Source organism: Hydra vulgaris, chromosome 13 (genome assembly GCF_038396675.1).
Source record: "Hydra vulgaris chromosome 13, alternate assembly HydraT2T_AEP".
Lineage (NCBI taxonomy): Eukaryota > Metazoa > Cnidaria > Hydrozoa > Anthoathecata > Hydridae > Hydra > Hydra vulgaris.
In genome coordinates, this window is record NC_088932.1 from 48,928,909 (window position 1) to 48,949,626 (window position 20,718).

At 26.1% G+C, this 20,718-nt stretch overlaps 1 protein-coding gene across 1 annotated transcript in view; it reads right to left on the bottom strand.

Annotated features, from left to right (window-relative positions):
- The window catches only part of LOC101237952 (E3 ubiquitin-protein ligase RNF126-B), a 34,206-nt gene that overhangs the window by 9,702 nt on the left and 3,786 nt on the right, over nt 1-20,718 (bottom strand). Inside the window, exons 3-9 of the mRNA XM_065816481.1 lie at nt 17,472-17,536; nt 11,532-11,580; nt 11,256-11,304; nt 8,525-8,627; nt 7,475-7,512; nt 3,575-3,602; nt 1,273-1,336 (exon numbers count right to left, since the gene is read on the bottom strand). Of these exons, the coding sequence (XP_065672553.1) occupies nt 1,273-1,336; nt 3,575-3,602; nt 7,475-7,512; nt 8,525-8,627; nt 11,256-11,304; nt 11,532-11,580; nt 17,472-17,536 (396 nt within the window). The remainder of the gene's footprint in view (nt 1-1,272; nt 1,337-3,574; nt 3,603-7,474; nt 7,513-8,524; nt 8,628-11,255; nt 11,305-11,531; nt 11,581-17,471; nt 17,537-20,718) is intronic.

Below are 20,718 nucleotides of genomic sequence, written 5' to 3' on the forward strand. Positions count from 1 at the left end.
GAAAATCAAAGTCATTTTTAGAATATCGTCTTTTGATATTATTTTGAATTTATTTTAATTCCTGATTGACAAATATTATAGATGTTAATCCTTATGCACAAATTCCTCCCCATACCATGACGGATTTTAGAAAATTTTTCTTTTTATAATAGGTTACCCTTGGTGCTTCTTGATATTTATTAATGTAAATATGTTTGGATTTATTTATTTATGTAAATATATATATGAATTTGTGATCACAATCAGTAAGGTAAGGTGGAATAGTTTTTCATCAGTTGTAATGATTTCTCTTGAAAGTCATGATGCATGTACACATCCTTTTAAAACTTTTTAAAAGTATATAATGTTTAATTGACTTTCTTGATATCTTAAACTTTTTAGTAACTTCAAAAATAGTTACTCCATAAATCTAGCTTTAATGGTCGATGTTGACATTCAGTTTTTTTGCCATTTAAACCATCTTTTCTTTTTATTCTTGCCACATTATTTTTAACTCTACAAATAGTGGTTATTAAAACTTTCATTGATTCCTTTTCTAATAATTTCTTAATCATTCTATATAAATATCCAAGTTGTACCAACAATAAAATATGTCCTTTAATATTTTCTTGATTTAAAAAAAAAAAAAAACTTAAAAAACTGTTGTAAAAGTCAGGTAAACATGAAGACAGAAGAGAATTTCAAAGCACCAATTGTCACCAATGAGGAAAAAAACTTGATGATTAAAAGTTTTGTGATCATTTGCATAATTTTTACTGTTTTAAGAACAGTAAAAAATATGGAAATTTTCTGAATGATGGGTTATGAAAGATTGAGTTTGGTTGATGGAGCAAGTGATGACAGCTTACTGAAATAGTAACCATGGTAATATTTGTAGGAAAGAAAATGAGATACAACCTAATAACAATGGGACAGAGGCTCAGGTTTTGCGGCTAGAGCAGGTTATGGTAGTGAATGGAATCAGGAGTAAAAAAATATGATAAAGATAGGAAACCTTAGCAGATACTAACTTTGAATTTGGATTGTATATATGGTTTCTATGATAAGTTGATAGTAGAGGGTATGCAACAAAGAGTTGCATATTCAAGGCATTTACAAATTATACAAGTTTACATCTGTGGTGAGAAATGGATGAAAAAAAATAAACTGCTTACCTGAAGCACAAAAAAATTTATTCATAAAAGATTATAAATGTCAATTATATGTAATCCACAAACTTTTAACAAATAGAAGAACATTCTTGCAAACATTTAGCAGCTTTTAAAAACTCACCTGTGTAATAATATTGTCAAGTCCATTTGGGCCCCAAACATAGTCACCTAGCTGTCCACTACCGCTAAAAAACGATTTGCAACATAATTAAGTATTATATTTCCATAATTAAGTATTTCTAACATAATTAAATATAATACTATTTTTAAAGATATCTTTAAGTGCCAAGACAAGTTGTTTTTATTTCATAAATAAACATTGAAAATAATTATTGAGTTAATAGAACATACTAAAGCAAATTATTTATTGAGATATTAACAACAAAAAAAAATCTTCTTTTTCATTGCTGGCATAATTTTAAGCTTTCGATTCTGAATAAATTTTTTTTAATTAAAAAATATCTGACTTGATCAATTAATGTGTGTATAATGAAATTTTTTTAAACAATTCAACTTACACAGAAGCTTGGCTTGCCTCTTTTTTTGATTTGTCTATGGTCAATATTCAACTCGCTAATAGGAATTATGGGATTTTATTAAAACATTTTGACCAATTCATAAAAAAATAATGATGTCCAAAAGGTGATTGACTTTAATAATAAATATGTAAAATAACTAATAGTAAACTGACATTTAATTAATAATACTTTATAAAAATATAACATAAAGTTTTGTTTACTTTAAAAACAATTGATATAATTCAAAAGTACTGAAATATAATAATATAATTAATGTTATAAAATAATAAATAATAGAATAAAATAATAAATAATAGTATAAATTAATTTTAATGCTGAAAAATGTAGTTGTTATTATTTTTAATGAAGTTTATTAATTATATGAACAAGTTTATTTTTAATTTATTTTATAAATAAATCATTGCGACAGTTTAGTTGAACTTTGCATTTATATACATGCGTCAGTTTTTAAACTATCGTATGTTAAAAGGTTTATAACAAATCTGTATGGTAGCAGCCATACAGTAATTTTATGGGCTGTCTACCATACAGTAATGTTATGGGCTGTCTACCATACAGTTATGTTATGGGTTGTCTACCATAAAGTTATGTTATGGGCTGTCTACCATACAGTTATGTTATGGGCTGTCTACCATACAGTTATTTTAAAAACTATATGTTGTAATATAAACAATAAAAACAAAATTGTTAGGCATTATAAAATAAATCTAGACAACTTAAAAGTAAATGCAAAAACAAAATATAAACTGTACATGATTATCTAATTTTGTTATTTATGATTACAATTTGGATAAGCATGTACTAAGAATAATAGAATTCCTTGTGTTACCAATTAGACGATTTTACTGCAAATTTTGCCAAACACCATTGTTTTTAGTAGTTATAAAAAAAGTTCACATGGCGTTTCAGTTTAATGTCATTGGAGACTTGAAAAACGTAATTTTTCTTAAAAACCACTTTTAATAAAAATCTACATACACATTATTTTGTTTTCACAAACAATCAGCAAATCAAACTTACTTGTATTATTTTTCACAAAATCTAAAAATAAAATATATTTTTCAGTTTTTAGATGTAATTAGACCAATCTGTTTTTAACAAATAGGTAAGGATAATTTTTAATTTATATCTTCTTTATACTAGATTTGTATAGTACTTCCCAGTAAGCACAAGACATTTTAGACATTTAAAAAACATTGTAATTGTTTTAATGTAAACATTTTAATGTTTCATAGACATGATAAACACATCTTGTGTGCACTGTTAAATTAGTTTTGCTTTTAAAACAAAAAAAAAAAAGAGTTTTAAAGTATTAATTAACGATCTTATGATTTTCATACATTATACACACTTATTAAAATTTTATATATAGACCAACCTTCTTTTTGCTTAAAAAAGTGTAATTGGAAAGCTAATTAAAAAAAAAAAGAAGATTTTTATGCTGCACTTTTACATTCTGAGGATGTTGACCAGATTATTAAATATTCTGTATCTTCTTCATTTTTATTTAAATAATGTGAACATTGTTTTAATTTTGCCTGGACTATCGTTATGATATTTTTTTCCTTCAATTAAAATATATTTATTAATAATAAGTTTTAATAAACAATACTAATAATGAAAATTTTCACCTTTCACAATGTTTAATTTTTTTTTCTTTATAAAGTTATAATTGAAGTTTAATAAAAAAATTTTTTTTACCCTAACAAAAAGGAAAAAATACAATATGGTGTTAGAAATGACGAAGCTTTTTATAAATATCTTAAATAATTTGCTTTAGAAACTTGAATCAACTCTAAACTTACTTTTTAAGGTTTATTTATGAAAAGCTTTTTTTTCTCTTTAATGCTATCTCTATTTAAAAAAGTTTTATTTGAACCTTACATGTTAAAATTTGTTCCATCCATCATCACTAAAATTTTAACAACACATTGTTAATAAAAATAAATTTAAATATGCATAACACAAATTCTCACTAAAATTGTACATATATCATGGATTCACATTTAAAAAATACTATATATTCACACACACAGATATTAATGTGGCTTAAGCATGAGAACATAAATATGCAAATGACTATGTTATGATTATATATAAAGAGAAAATAGGAGAAATAGGTTGAAATAGGAAAATTTAGAGTGCGTCACAGATGACATAAAAAAGTTTTACTTAAAATGCCCAAGCTTGTGTTTAATCCATGCAAGCAAAAAAAGACAATACCAATACAAAATGTAATTATCTCTGTACAAACTATTAATTTAATTACAAAAATACAACAAAAACTATTATAAGAATAACAAGTCATACTAAAAAAACAAATAGGAAGTGACGAAAGAATAGGTTAATAAAAAAATACATAGAAAGTAATAACTAAACAGAAAGTGTCAATCGGACATGGTTGACCTGTTTGTTCATACCAGGTTTTAACCATTCTATAAACATGCTTTCTTTAAGTTTTAATTCGAACTTATTAGATGCTGAGTCTAAAACGGAAAAACACTTTTCATTTAATTGCATAAAACAATTTTCATTACCATGGAGATGTTTATAGATATGTAATTTTTTGTCTCTCTTATAATGTTCAGTTATCCGTGTCTTGAGATGGCGAGTAGTTTCGCCTATATAACAGGAGTTACATCCTGCACATACGAATTTGTAGACCATGAATGATTTGAACTCTAGAGGAATAGGATCTTCAGAGGAGAAAAATTTTGATACTTTTAGTGAGACAAAAACTAGTTTAAAATTTACAGAACAGCAATATCTTTTAACAATTGAATTCAATCTTTTTTTGGTTAAATCAAATATTTTTCCTAAAAACGGTAGTTTAAAGTAAGACAAAGTTTCTTTGTTTTTTGGTTGTGATGGATTGTTTGTGTTAATTTTGTTTAAATAAGATTTATATATTTTCGATATTAGACAAGATATATACATGTTTCTTTGAAATACTTTGAAAAGGTTGTTTATGTCGGAGTTAAACCCTAGATTAGAATTATTGATTTTAAATGTTCTATCGATTAAGCATTTGATAAGACTAACTCTGTACGAAAGCGAAGTGAAACTATAAAAATTGGTGTGTAGATTGGAGTAGGTTTTTTTATGAAAAACTGTAGTAGTTGCTGTAGAATTTATTTTGTGTAAATTTACGTTTATAAAGGATATTTTCAAATTCACTTCTTGTTCCATGGTGAAAAAAATAGAATTGTGTTTACTATTAATATAATTAAGGAAAATACGTGCTTCATTTTCTGACTGAAAACCAGCAAAAATGTCATCAACATATCGTTTATAGAAAACTGGCTTAACTCCATTGCAATTTTTAATCCATTCATTTTCAAAATGACCCATAAACAAATTGGCAAGAAATTTTGGATATACATATATATATATATATATATATATATATATATATATATATATATATATATATATATATATATATATATAATATAAATTTAGAAGCAGAGCATAATGTTTATTAAAAATTAAGGATTTTATTTTAGGTCAAACAATCATATCTCTTGAAATGGCCTGTAACCTTAAATCCTTAAATCTAGATTGTAAACCAGGATGGAAATTTTGTTGCTCATGTATTCAGTTTTTGTCAAATTTTGATGAAGTTTCTGATTATGAAATTAGAATTTTAAAAGTCAATACCCTAATTTTAAAATAGGACTTTCAAAGTTTCGTAGTTTGCGTCCAAAATGGTGTATTAGTGTGGGACCAAATAGTACCCACTGTGTATGTATTTGTATTCACCATCAAAACTCAATATTGCATGTAAATGCTGCCCAATGGAATGTTACATACAAAGATTTAATGTCGAGATTAGTATGAGATACAAGCAATAATGAATGCATGGTTCATAGATGTGCTAAATGTCCAGGTTATGATAACTTAAAAGCATATTTAGATGAGAAATTATGTGAGATTGATGAAGAAGAAGAAATTCAATTTAATCAATGGCAAAGTACTTATAGATTACAATTAATTACTCAGACAGTTAACTTATTTGAATGTAAAGAACTAGTTGTTTCTCACATCAATCAACTAACTTCAAATTCATATATTACTAAATGCCAAACTCGCTATTTTATTATTAAGAGCAAGTTTACAAAGACCATTGGAAAACCAAATATTGACAGTTGATGATATGGTTGAGTTTTGCATCACCAATATAAACACAATCATATTTTATAAAATTACCAAAGAAACAGTTAATTCAAGGCAACAACAACTAAAGAAGCAGTTTGAAACAGGCAAAACTGTTCCAGGTATCATTACATACTCATTTCAAAATTTGAAATTAGTTTTAAAAGAACAAGCGAGCATCAATATGTTGACAGATTTATACTGTCAAAAGCAGTAATGTCTGATGTTGTAATTGTATCAAATCTAAATGATTTTGTTGCATGCAAGTACAATTCCATTCGGTGGGTAGGCATGGTTACAGAGATAAATAATACTACAAATGATATTCAAATTAAGTTTATGCACCCTTATAGTCCTTCTCAAAATTTCATTTGGCCACAGAGAGATGATATCTATCGGGTACCATTGTGGAGTTTGATTGCAGTAATCAATGTCCCAACAACAAAATCAGGGCAAACATATAACATTAATGTGAATGATTATAACACTATAACTATTAAATTTTAATTTTTTGATTTTTTAATTTTGTATATTACTTTTGATTCTTGAACTTTATTACAAATGCTCTATTTGTTTTGGAGTCTCTGTTAATTAAGTTTATTTGTCTTAATTTGATAAATATGAAACTAATGTTTTATAAGAAATAAATTTAAGTATATTTGAAGATGTTTTTATTTCTGCTTTAAGACCACAAACTTATTCTTTGTAATAACTCTAACTAAACTATTTAATGCAACTTCTGAAGAAAAAAAAACTAAATTTGCAATATACATCTGCATTTATATAATTCTCCCTCTTTGAAATTATAATTTTTTAGGATCAGATTTTATTAAATTACAAAGAAAACAGAAACAACAACTAAAAGAACAGTTTGACGTAGCCAAAACTGTTTCAGTTACAAAACTGTCAAATTACCACCTTTTTTTTCTTGTTTAATTTATCATAATACCTGTTTTTTAAGCAATAAGTTTAAGTAGATTTGACCATGTTTTAATTTCTGTTTTAGAAAAGAACACTCTCCAATTCTTTGTAATAACTATAACTTAACTATTAAAAAAAAACTAAAAAAAAACTATTAACTTAAATAAAAAATTGTGTTATGTTCGTTTTTTAATTTTAAGTTGATTCATTAGATTTGTTGGCCCAATATGTAAAGGTGCAAATTTACAGTATTAAATAGCTATATCTTAGGAACCGATTGAAATTAAACAATAAAGTTTTCAGGATGTTTATAATTAAAAAAAAACACTAAAATCTTTAAGTGGTTTAAAAATCAGCATAATCTGAGACTTAGGGTCGCATGCCCTGAATGTTTTTACATGGAATCACCCAGTAATCAGATATAGCAGCTGCACAAGTAGGTAAAAACTATGGAGAAGAATGAGGCTTGACTCGGAACCGACATTGATATACCAAACAAATTTTATAAACCAATTATTAACAAGTTATTAAGATTTTTTATTTCAACGATTACACAAAAACTTATTTCAGCTAGTACACAAAAACTTATTTGTTCTCAAAATGATGTTTTTAAACTTATGCATTTCCCTTGTATACCGAAAAAATATGTATATATTCATATGATAAATCATCCTACTTCATAAAAATGAAACAAAGAATAAATCTTACTCGGTAGTCCAAGATTCTGTAGTAGTTGCTGAAAAAATCTAAAAGAAAAGTAAAATACAAAACATTTTAACTTTTTTTATATGTTTTTGATATAACAATTTTAAAATAATTAGAAGACTCTTCAACTATAATACTTGTTCAACTTCGGAAAACGTATACAGTAAAAAAAAAAAAAAAACTTTTGTTAGATTTGACATAATGACAATGTTATTATAATTATTTAAAGTCTTTTACTTCAAATTTTAACTAGATAATAAAATGTAACAATACATGGTTTCCTATAATAAGAGAACTATAATATTTTTATGACAAAATGAATCTTGCTGCTTCAAAATTAGCTAAATGGAGTATCAACAGGTATACATAGGGAGTCAAAGTGTATCAATAACAGAAATTTTAGTATAACAAATCAACTATTAGGTAATTCTTGATGCCACACTTCTCAAACTTATATAAAAAATAAGGATTTAAAAAAAAAGTTTTTTGACAAATGATTGAAAAATGTTAAAAAAAATTAACTTATTTACAATTAATAAATGACCTGTTTTACGCGGACTTATTACTAATAACTTTATAACTGCTTACAAATTATTATAATTATTATGAATAATAATAGAATAATAAATATATTAAAAGATAAATGTTAAGTAAGGACATCTCTATTTAAAGGTAAACATCCTTTGATTCGTTAAAACCTTCATCCATTGTAACTCAGGCCTCTTGAAGCTTGGTGAGAAAAAGTCTTATATGAATTTTGATTTTGAATTTAAAAAGATAAAAAAATATATAAAACACATGAAATAACAATTTGAAAAAGAATAAAATACTTTTACTTAAAATGGAAAATTAAGTAGGAAGCTACATTATATAATTAAAGCTACATTATATATATTATAAAACACATAGAAAAATAAATTCACTTCATTCAAACTTTCAACTTTAGATAACTTATGTATAACTTTAAAAAAATAACAAAAACTTCAAATATTAACTAAAATAATAAGGTAAAAAAACAAACTTGTTTAGTGATAAAATTTTGTATTTACATACGTCCCAAATGGTCTATCAACATCAGACGAATAAAACACTGATGAGCCTTGACCATTGCCAATTTGAAACATCATTTGTGGACCACTCGTTCTCATATGAGATCCTACATTTTTAAGATTAAACAAAATAGAATAAAAATTTAGACTAATGTAATGATTTTTTAAACAAAAAATTTGAAGATTTTTTCAAGTAAGTTATATTATTCCAGGATGCTTTTAAGAAGAAGTTTTTAAAACATCGTGGAATAAAGTGTAAATTTTTAAATAAACTAAATTGAAAAAAAAAAAAAAAGGTTTAAAATGGTAATCAATAAAGAATATAGGATAACTATATATAATCAATAAAGAATATAGGATAACTATATATAATCAATAAAGAATATAGGATAACTATATATAATCAATAAAGAATAAAGGATAACTATATATAATCAATAAAGAATATAGGATAACTATATATAATCAATAAAGAATATAGAATAACTATATATAATCAATAAAGAATATAGGATAACTATATATAATCAATAAAGAAAAAAGTAAAAAAAAAGTAAAAAAAAAATAAAGAAATGTAAAACAATAAAGCTAAAACTTTAGAAGTATCCACAAATCCATATTATCATTAAATAAGTAACTGTTTTCCAACACATCAAAAATATTATTGTAAAAAATAGAAGGTAGCTTATTACTAAAAGTTTAATGCAAGTAATTTTAAAAACTAAATCAAGATCAATTTTAAAAATTTAGTAGAGGTGATTTTTGAAAACTTTAATGTAAAAATCTAATGCAGGTTTTAATAGTGTCTTTTTAACATTTACAACATTTTATAATTTTTTCTCAACATTTATGCAACTAGGCAACTAAATGTTGCAATAAACATTTTTTGAATTTTTTTTCTCGCTAAGAGTTCAATTTATTTTTTGCTTTTTCCAAGTTTTGTTTTCAGGGAGCTCTTGAAAATTCAGGAGATTACAAGAATAATGACCAAAGGTGTGTGTTAAAGTGTGTTAAATGCCAAAAGTTATATAGAGGAAAAACATCTTAAGCCCAAACAAGTCTAAGAAATAGACCAAGTGTATGCTATAATATGTTTTTCGTATAATAAAGCATGCTGTAGCACCATTTGAAATATAGGTTGGACCTCCCGATAAGCAGGGGCGTGGTGGCTCTAAAAAGCCCATGCAGGATTTTTATTAAAAGGCCAATATATGCGGGATTTTACCATATATGCTTTATGTAAAGGCCCATACGAAAAATAAATATATAAATTTGTTTTTTGTAACTGACCTTATTCTAATAAATCATTAATACAAACCAACAAGTTGAGATAATACTATTTGTAATTAATAATATTGTTTGTAATACTTCAAAATAAAAAATGGTAAAAATACGATGCAGCGATTACGTTTTTGTTTTGATTTTCTCAAAACACAACTTTACCGCAAGCAAAAACGATTAGTACTTTATTGTTTGAAGAACATAGCCTAACGCAAAATTAAAAATCAAAGATTTTAATTTTTTTATTACTATATAATGATATATATTTTATTGTACAATAATATAATTTTTTTTTAATTATATATAATTATTTTTCTAAAATAAATATTGAAAATCTTGGAAATTAAGAAATTCTTTTTATTTTATGAGAAAATTCTTTTTAGTTTATGCTTTTGTTTAATTCGGTGTTTTAACTTTTTTTAACATTTTAGGATAAACTCGCAACAGCTAAAATGCTGCTCTAAAAATGGTGCCGTTATTGACAGTTTAAACATAAAAGTTTTTATAATGTAGTTTCTTTTAGCAGTTCATCATCCTTTTTTAAATCTGTCTGAGGCCAGGATATTACGGAGTGATTTCTTTATTTACATACAATAATATAAACTGTATAAAAATAAAAAACTTTATTTATTATTAAAGAAGTTTATATCTGTTTCGAAAGGTTACAAAAATGCAAAACATGTGTTCGATCCTTATTTACATAAAACTTAATTTAAAATTTAACACCAAAATATTTTTTTTAAATAAATTAAAACGCAATACAATTACTATCTAGTAATTGTATTGCGATTTAATTTATTTATGAAAAATGTTTTGGTGTTAACTTTTAAATTAAGTTAATTTAAGTCCAACAATAATAATAGCTATTATTAATGTTGGGTCTGCGGACTTTTTTAAATTTTTGTCAACATTAGGGTTCATTATTTTTCTTATGAAAAAAAGATCATAATACGTTTTAAAACATCTACTTTGTTTTCAGAGCAATATTATTATTATGCAAAATACTAATATAATTGCACTCAAAGTTGAAATCAAGTTTGAAATCAAGTGATAATTAAAAATTAATTTGTGCTAACATAAATATTCAAATGATTGTAGAATTTCTTTAAAATGTAGAAAAAATTAAAATTTGCCAAAAGGCCCATATTTAGATGAAAAAGCGAAAAGCCCATGCGGGAATCCCGCTTAGCCTCTGGGGCCACCACGCCTCTGCCGATAAGTAAGCAATTTCACTAACGTTTATTGTAACTGTTATGAGAAAAACTATTTTTTAGTTGGCTTTATAATGATTTTATAAAAGACTAAAGATTTCAATTTTAAAAGCAATTTAGTATCCAAAACCTGGTACCTTAGGTACTCAATTTAAGAAAAAGACCTTCACACTTATGTTCTGGTTTTGCATTGATAGCTATTTTTATACAGTTTACAATTAAACCTAACACTTAAAAAGTTACCTGCTCTTCTCCTCCTTTCTCTTCCTTCAAAATGTCTTTGGTACCACTCCTGTGTGGTTATATTTTATATAAAATGAGAAACAATTAAAAAAGTAATTACAAAAGAATGTTTATATAAAATTTATGTGGCTATTAAAAACTAAAATAACATATAACTTGAAAAGAATGCATTTTATTATATATAAATTAAAAAATATATATATTAATAATAATTTATATTATTAAATAAGCATAATTTAATACATTAACTTTTATAAAAAAAAAAAAAAAACTTACATCTGCAAACTGCTGAATCGGCTCATGAGCATTGGATTCAACAAACGAACTATTTCATTTCAACAAAAAATTAATATTAATCCAAAAAATTACTATTTCAAAAAAATCAAAAGTTTTGAAAAAAGAAATTAAAAATTTTGATTTAAAAATTTATGAGAATCTGGGTTCAAACCCACCCAATGTCTTTGGAAATACCATGCTCAACCTGTTGAATTGTGCAAGAGTAGAGTTGCAAAAAAAACTTGTTTTTTTCCTCTTGCAATTTTTTGGTTAAAAAAAATGTGTTTTTTTGCTTTTGTTTGGTGTTTTTATACTTTTTATAGCAATTTTTTAGTTTTTTTTGGCATAAATTATTGAATAATTTTTTGTTATTCTAGTATATTCTTAGTATACGATCATTATATAGAAAAATACATGTATAAACACCAATTTTAATTTATATTTTTAGCTATATGTTTGTTATAGACCTAGGTATACTGTATGGTAATGTTTTTTTTTTCATATGGTACTTCCTAACTACTGTGTTACACCCATTATATACAGGAACTATAATTGTACTACAAGAAAATTATCATTTTAATTTTGATAAAGTAAATATATTTTTAAATAATACCATGATAATTTGATACCAGACTTAATATCAAAGAAATAAGCAATCTAATAAGATTGTTTATTTCTTTAAGCATTTGTATATCATGAAGTAATTTAATCTTATATTGTTTGTTATATTTGTCAAAAAAACATATATTGCAAGCAGGCCTAAAAAAAAAAAACCTACGATGTACTTAAGGAAAATTTAAAAACTGAACAATTAATATGGTTTATTAGTTTGAAATGGTTATTAATTTAGTTGTCAAAGGTGCTAAGTAGTGTTGTATACATTTAAAAAGAAGTGTAAATATTTAAGCAAAAAAAAAGCAATAATTTAGTAATTTCAACATGTATTTAAACTATATAAAATATTATAAATGAATTGACAGCTGTAAAACAAAACACTCCAGTAAATAACATATGAATATATAAATTAAAAAAATCATTTATCCAGTAGTAATGTAATTATGTTACTGTATTAATTGGAGCTTTCTGATTCTGTCTCCTGGACCCAAACCATCTTTTACTGATGATTTATAATTTATTTATTCATAATTTTTTTTTTTTATCTGTATTTTTTATATCGAGATGTTTTACTTTAATGTAAAGTTGGTGAACTATAATTATGTAATTATACATATTAGAGACCATGTAGATAAATGTGTTGAAAGTCATACATTATTTTATGATGAATGTTTAACGATTTTTTAATGATGATTGTAATTAAAAGTCATGGGATTTTTAACTTTGTATATATAGATAAGATTTTGTGTAAGAAAGGAGGATGAAAAAAAAAGAAACTCTAAAATATTTGTTTTGTTTTTTAAAGCATATGGGCGCAACAATGCTACAAGCTATTTTGGCTGTTATGTCACCAGTATTCAATAGCAACCATCAGCAGTTCATCCCTCAAATAGGAACATACATAACTGCAATGGACATACCTGAATCCAAGAGGAAAACAACATCAACATGTTTGCCACCACAGAGCTATTCTTCACTGGAAGATCTATGCTTGCCTGCATACCCAGAAGATGACTTAACAACCTATGAAGACATTGAGGAAAACATTATGAAGTTTTTTAAACCTAAGTTATCATTAATATTAACTTTGAATTTTTAACAATAAAGAAAGCAAGTAACAAAAGTGTGACGGAATTTTCGCAAGGAATCGCAAGAGCTGCTGAAAGATTAAATTATTGATAAATATGACTAGATGAGCAATTTAATTACTGCAAAATTATTGATAAAAATGACTAGATGAGCAATCACATCATCACAGGTTGTAACAACAATGTTATAATCAACAGGTTACTACTGGAAATTGAAGAACTTACATTTGCAAAGACTGAGTAGGTTGCTGTTACCCTTAACAAGTACCTCAGGAAGCACGACAGTTCGATGTTTCCGATAATGTAATGATTGCAGCGACATTGTTACTTTCACCGACAACTGGTGTAATCGGCACAAAAAAATTATATGTTTTAATTGTGGAAAACTTGAACATCATGCACAAGACTGTAGGGCAAAATGTAAGACTTGTTCACACAATCACAGATTTTCAGCCAGTTAGGTAAACTCACTGAACACTACCTGGTGGCAGGAAGTTTTCTTTTACAAGCTTCATACATTAAGAATTTAGCAGGAAATATTCCTTTAAGTGATTTTATTTCTTTAAGATTGTAAAAAAAACCTGAAAGAGTTGCTTCACCGTGTTGGAAAAAACTTAGCTAAGTAGGACATTAAGAACTTAACAGTATACAGCAATAGCAAGAGCAACAAGAGATAGTTAAATTCAGTTTTGAAGGAAAAATATTGTGTAAAAACTTAGAAACATTATCATTTTTTTTCAGTTGCTTAACCTAACCTAACCATTAGAGTTTGTTAGTTTTTAGACATAATAAAATAAAATATATTTTAATATTCTATTTCACTTGCACATGCACATCAGTAAAAACCACAAAGTAAAACAACATTTCATCGCCTGCAGATTTTTCAGAAATCTCTGTCTTTTGCACTTTGTCTATTTATCTTGTCATGCCTATTTTGCCACTTTCTCTGTATAAATATTTTGAAAAAGTACTCTTTCTAAAGTGTTGTATTAAGAAGTATCTTTAATTATCTTTATTTTTATTTTTTTCAGAACAATAGTTGCAAATGAAAATATAATAAAAAGGGCAAGATAAAAGCGTCAAATTTTTTACACATAATCTGTTTTATTTCTTAACTTGTATCAAATTTCGTTGCTGAAAACAATAACTACCCTAAAAATAAAAGTGAAAAAGTTATGCCACAAGCCTAGAAAATGTGCTTTTGCAAGCACACAATTGATTTTTTACATAAAATGGTATGCAATATACCACATATCTTTTTCTTGGGAAGGGTTGTTATCAGTTAACTTATATTTGATGTAAAATAAACATAAATCAAATAAATATAACCATAAATACATAATATTTATTTTTATTTAGAATACCGTAAACCAAGGTAACTTTGGCCAGCGAGGTAACTTAGGCCATTTTTAAAATTTTCAATTAATCATCTGTAACTTTTTAACAGTTAAGTAACGTTTTACTATTTTTGTTTTATTTGTAAATGCAATCTTTCTTGCTTAAATTTTGATATGAAGTTTGTTGCAAATGCTCTTTACTATAAGTGAAAAAGAATGAAAACTACATCTTGGTAAAACACAATCAAAAACTGTAAAACAGAATGTTGTCTGGGATAAAAATGATAGCAAAGATAAAAATGATAGCAAACAACTCAGTTTTACTTCTATTTTAAAGACAAAGGTTCAGATAAAATTAAGTGAAATGTTTTTGGCTCAAGTAACAACATTCTGGTTTTTTTACAGGGTGGTCAAAGTTACCCCGTAGGTTTATACTATTTTGGGGTAACTTTAGCAATGTAAATAATATTCATTTTAAAGTAGTTTGATCATTATTTATTATAACTATAATATTTTTTGGAGCATGTTATCCTAATAGTTTATTTTGAAAAACAGTTTTTAGCATGAATGTATTTTAGGATTATTAAAAAAGTATATTTTCTTGCTAAACTATTTGTTGTTGTTGTTGGTAAATCATAATTTTGTTAACTTTATAACAAAATTAAAATTTAGAGACTCTTATTTTTAAATTTATTTGCAATTTTATAAAATTATATTATAGTTTAATAAATTACTACATTGCAGTTTGCTTGTGTTGTTTATATTCACTTTTGTTTAAAGCATAATGCCTCGTAAATATAACAAGTATAGTGTTGGAAAACGTGCATACAACTCTTGTTCTAATACCATTCTTTTGAAAGAGTGTATGGGTGCAATTAATGAAGGTATGTCTATTCATCAGGCCTCAAAAAGGTTTAGTATACCAAGAAGCACTATACATAATAAAATGAAGTCAAAGCATAAAAAATGCATTGGTGCACCAACCATATTTACTTATGATGAGGAGCAGTTATTTTCATCTAGAATCAAAGTCATGTGTGATTGGGGATTTCCATTAAATAAACTTGATGTTAAAATGTTAGTAGCTGGTTATTTAAAATCGCAAAATCGTACTGTAAAAATATTTAAAAACAATATTCCTGGTGATGATTGGGTCTTAAGTTTTATGAAACATTGACAGTTAACCCATAGAATAGCATCAAATAGAAAACATGCAGCTATAAAACAAGAAAACGTGCAGCTATAAACAAAGAACAATTAAACATTTATTTTGACAATATTAGACTTGAGCTTGAAGGAGTTCCACCTTGTAACATTTGGAATTATGATGAAACAAATTTGCGTGATGACCCTGGAAATAAAAAAGTTGTTATGAAACGTGGAACTAAGTACCCTGAGAGAATAATGAATAGCAGTAAAGCTTGTTTCTCTGTAATGTTTTGTGGAAATGGTGTTGGAGAAATTCCTCCACCATACACAGTTCTTAAAAGCACACATTTATACGATTTATGGATAAAACATGGTCCAAAAAATTCTTGCTTTAATAGAACCCAATCTGGCTGGTTTGATGAAGTTACTTTTGAGGATTGGTTTTTTCGAACATTATTGCCATGCATTAAGAAACAAACTGGGAAAAAAGCATTAATAGGTGACAATCTCTTCTCCCGTTTAAGTCATAAAGTTATTCGTTCTTGTGAAAAACATAACATTAGATTCATATGCCTTCTGCCCAATTCAACCCATTTACTTCAACCTCTTGATGTTGCATTCTTTGCACCATTAAAAAAAGCCTGGAGAAGTATACTTCTGGGTTGGAAACTTACTTCTCGTGGTAAAAAATTTAATCAGTGGATTTAGAGCTTGTGGTTTGGTGCCATTTAATCCAAATGCTGTGTATATCAAATTACTAAGTCAAAACGTCTTAAGTCCTCGTAAAGCTTTAGACCAGAGCCTTTAAGTCATATTAAATGAGAAAAAAAATGAAGGATAAGAAAGATGTTACACAAAGTCAAAATAAGAATAAAAAAAATATATCCAAAAAAAGACTTAAAATTGAACTAGAAAAATCTACTTCTGTAGAATGGAATAGTGAAACAGAAACAGCATCTGAAGGTGAATTAGCCTCAATTGAATTTATGATAGATTACTGAAGAGATGCCTAAATTTAAAAAAAAAAAAAATAGTTTATGTTACAAATTGTTTGTTTATGTTACAAATTGTTTGTGTTACAAATTGACACAATTTGTGTTACAAGTTGTGTTACACAAGTTTTGTTACAAATTGAAATAAGTTGTGTTACAAAGAGTTTATGTTACAAATTGTTTGTACTCTCTTATTTTTTGCTTTTTCTGACATTTAATAAAAAAATAATTAAAAATAATTAAATTATTTTAGCTAATATGTTTCTTTAATATTGTTTATATTTATTTTTATTGTCCTTTTTTTAATTTCTTGACATATTTTAGGTATCCCTTTTTGAAATAAAAGCTACTGTAAGTTTAAATTACATTAAATGTGGTTAATAACACTTAATTTACATCCGGTGCTAAAAAAACAATTTACTATGACAAAGTTACCCCATTGCCGGGTAACATTGACCACCTCATTATTTCCATAAAATCTTGGATTTGGTGAATATAATAAATACGCCATTTTACTAATTAAATGATATTAGTAATGCACAACTTTTAGCATCAAAATAGTTTTGGGAAAGTATGAAAGTATTCCTTTTTTTCAAAAAATTATCTTCTTTATCAAAATTGGTATAAAGTTACCCCGGTTTACGGTACATGAAATGCAAAGTAAATAAATTAAATAAAAACAACTACAAAAATTAAAATAATTTGATTTGAACAAACAGTTGAATTTAAAAAACTTTATGAAATTAAGATCAAACATACTTTGATACAGCTCCTTCAGTGCTTTCCTCCACACAACCATTTCCACAACCAGCACATGTAAAATCCTGGAAAGAATTGTTAATCTGTTACAAATAACTTCATTTTAATTGAATAATTAAACTCTATAAATTTTATGCATTGAATTACATTATTAATTTTAATATAAAAATTATACAAATAACTCCAAATTGAAGTACACTTTATACTTTATTATTTAGCAAACCATATGGCAATTTCAAAAATCAGTCTGATAGTAAGCCCAGTGTCATTTCTTAATTATTTCATAATAAAAAAATGCAATGAACAACCTACAATAAACCTAACAAAATTTTAATCAATGGTATGAACCATTTGTAGTCTTAAATAACATTTTTGAAAATTAACTCCTTTACAAATCTGTGTTAGCAAGCTGTCATAATTAATAAGTTAAGTCAAACTAATTACTTAAGCATCAAATTTGTGTGAAGAATCTTGGTTATCATGGATTCTGATAATGCCAACTTAGCTGACCCAAGAACCCCACTTATTTGAAAACACACATTAAGGTGTTCTGTGATACAAATTTTGAATTCTTTTAACTTTGTCTGTGAAAAAAAAATTTAATTTAAATGTTCAAATTGAGTGAAAGTTATTATATAAATTACCAGATTTGGTAAGACACTTAGATTTGACGTCACACTGTGTACAAGGCTGCATACTTGAATGGATTTGAAGACCACAACTTATATTTGTAACTTTCATATCAGAAGCAAAAATTACTTTAACTCCATTTGCAGATTTATACAATATTGAAGAGGGTTTCTGGCAAATCTTTTGATACTGCAACAAGAATTTGTCTCTTGACTCCAGTGTTTATGCCAGTCTTTTGAGTGTGATGTTGTTGTGGTGGTGAATCGGATTTGCAGTGAGCAACAACCCAAACTGTACCAGAATCTCTATTTCTGTAAGTAATTTTTAAGTTGTTGCAGGCAAAGAAATCACTCAAGTGTTGACCTACTCTTAAAATATTTATCTATTTACCATCTTGCCGCATTATGTTTGATTGTACATTTACAAGAGCTAGAATGATCAATTTCAGAGCGTGCTCAATGGTGGCTCTTATTTTCTAATAGTCAAGACTTTCTTAAAATATGTAAAAACTATTTAAGTATAAATAATTACTGGGGATAATTGTAAGTTCTGCCAGGTGATTTAGCACGTCGAATAGTTCCTTGCAGAGATAATTCTTTATTGGAAATAACTTGCTTTACCATCTTTTGCTGCTAAAGATTGAAGGTTTCCCTGAACCTTATTTGAGAGTAATCGTTCTGCAAACTTTTTCTTAAACGCCTTAGCCATGTGGTGCAATGCACACTTGGTTCTTTCTCATTGCTGGTTTGCTTTTAAAGAGGGTGTTTTTCTTGCAGCTTTGAACAACCAATTCAGGAGATTAGGCAACAACACATCATGCCTCGTTTAAGATCTCACTAGTTTTCACTTAAAATCAAACAAAGGGGAGAGTGCAACTTCTTTCCCCTCTTGTTTTCTGTGCAAAGAAGTTCTGCAGAACTTGCAGAGTCGTTATGGTACCAGAGAACCACCTTTTTAAAGGCAGACCAAGCATACTAACTTTCACCATGAAACTTTGCTTGATTTAACAATTCACTACATCAATTTCACTAAATGAACTCTGCTTTTTACAAAATTTAACCTAAATTGTATTGAATAATAACCCACTTAAAATACTTACAAATATTATTAATTTTAAAACTATTAAAATTAAGGAATTATTAATAAATTACAAGGAAATAATTAAAAAAAAATTCTTTCCATACAAAGAAATAATTACTTTAATTTATAATACTTACCACATTTAATTACAATTCAGATGAGATCTTATTTGATGACACAGCCCAAAAGACAATTTTTACAGCTCTTTCTTTTTGTGTACCTCTGCAATTATTTTTATCAAATTTTTTACAAATTTTGTTTCAAAATAACCCTAATCTGTAAAGATTTTTTTCCTTGGACTGGCCCTCCTAATTTAGTGGTCAGTTAGTTTATACCTTAGAATTTGATGAGATTTTTATACCTACAATGGCAAAAAACTTTTATACCTTATATAGCAAAACTAAGCTTTAAATAGCAAATCAATATTTTTGTCTATGAAATAAAAAGTGTACATGTACCAACAAAACAAATATAAAAAAAATTCCATAGTAGAACTCTCATGTAACCACTTTCTTTCTTTTCATTTTTGATTTGTTTATCATTCCATCTTTGACATTTGTATAAATGATTTAAAATATGTTAATTTTTTTTTTCATTTTTTTCTTAAAATTAGGGCTTTGCAATTTATAATAATTTTTTACTTTTAAAAAGTTATTAACAAACAAAAAACATTACTTGCTGCAAAAAAAAAACCACAAAAATATATACTATTGCGCTTACACTTACATTATGACAAAAAAGTTTAACATACACTTTATAAACATTTTTGATGCACTGTTATATGTTTACAAGGAATTTAAATAACATTTTTAATCAAAATTTTTTCTAAATTATGAGGAAATTTCTGTTTTCAACTTTTTGATATTGCACAATCAATAAGGCTGATGTAACTATTATAAAATATTATTTTTCTAAATTATTATTTTTGCAAAATAAAACTTATAAATATAAACGAAGACATTGCAAGAGCTATTGCTTCAAATATTTGCTTCAAACATAAATAATTGCAATAATTAATTAAATAAAAAACTTCTTCTATAGATATAACTCTGTCACTAATTTTTCATTACAATATATGGAGGTAGATTAGATAACCCTCATTAACAAGTATATTTATTCTTGATAATGAGGGTCCCTCAAAATATTATTTTGAAAAATTAATAAATAATATAATAGATTGATAAATAATAATAATAGAGTTAATAGAGAATAATAGAGAAAAATTAATAAATGATATAATAGATTGATAAATAATAATAATAGAGTTAATAGAAAATAATAGAGAAAAATTAATAAATAATATAATAAATTAATAAATAATAATAATAGAGTTATATCCATAGATGAAGTTTTTTAATTGATTATAAATAAATTCTTTTTAAGATTTCATTTAAAGTCAGAGGCGACCCAAGGGGAGAGGGGGCATAGAGGAGCCTCTAGCCCCCCTACTAAATTTACCAGTTGGCATATTGGACACTGGAGTTGGCAAAGTTGGATCTATAGTTGGCTCGGCAAATGTCAGCTACAACGAGAACCT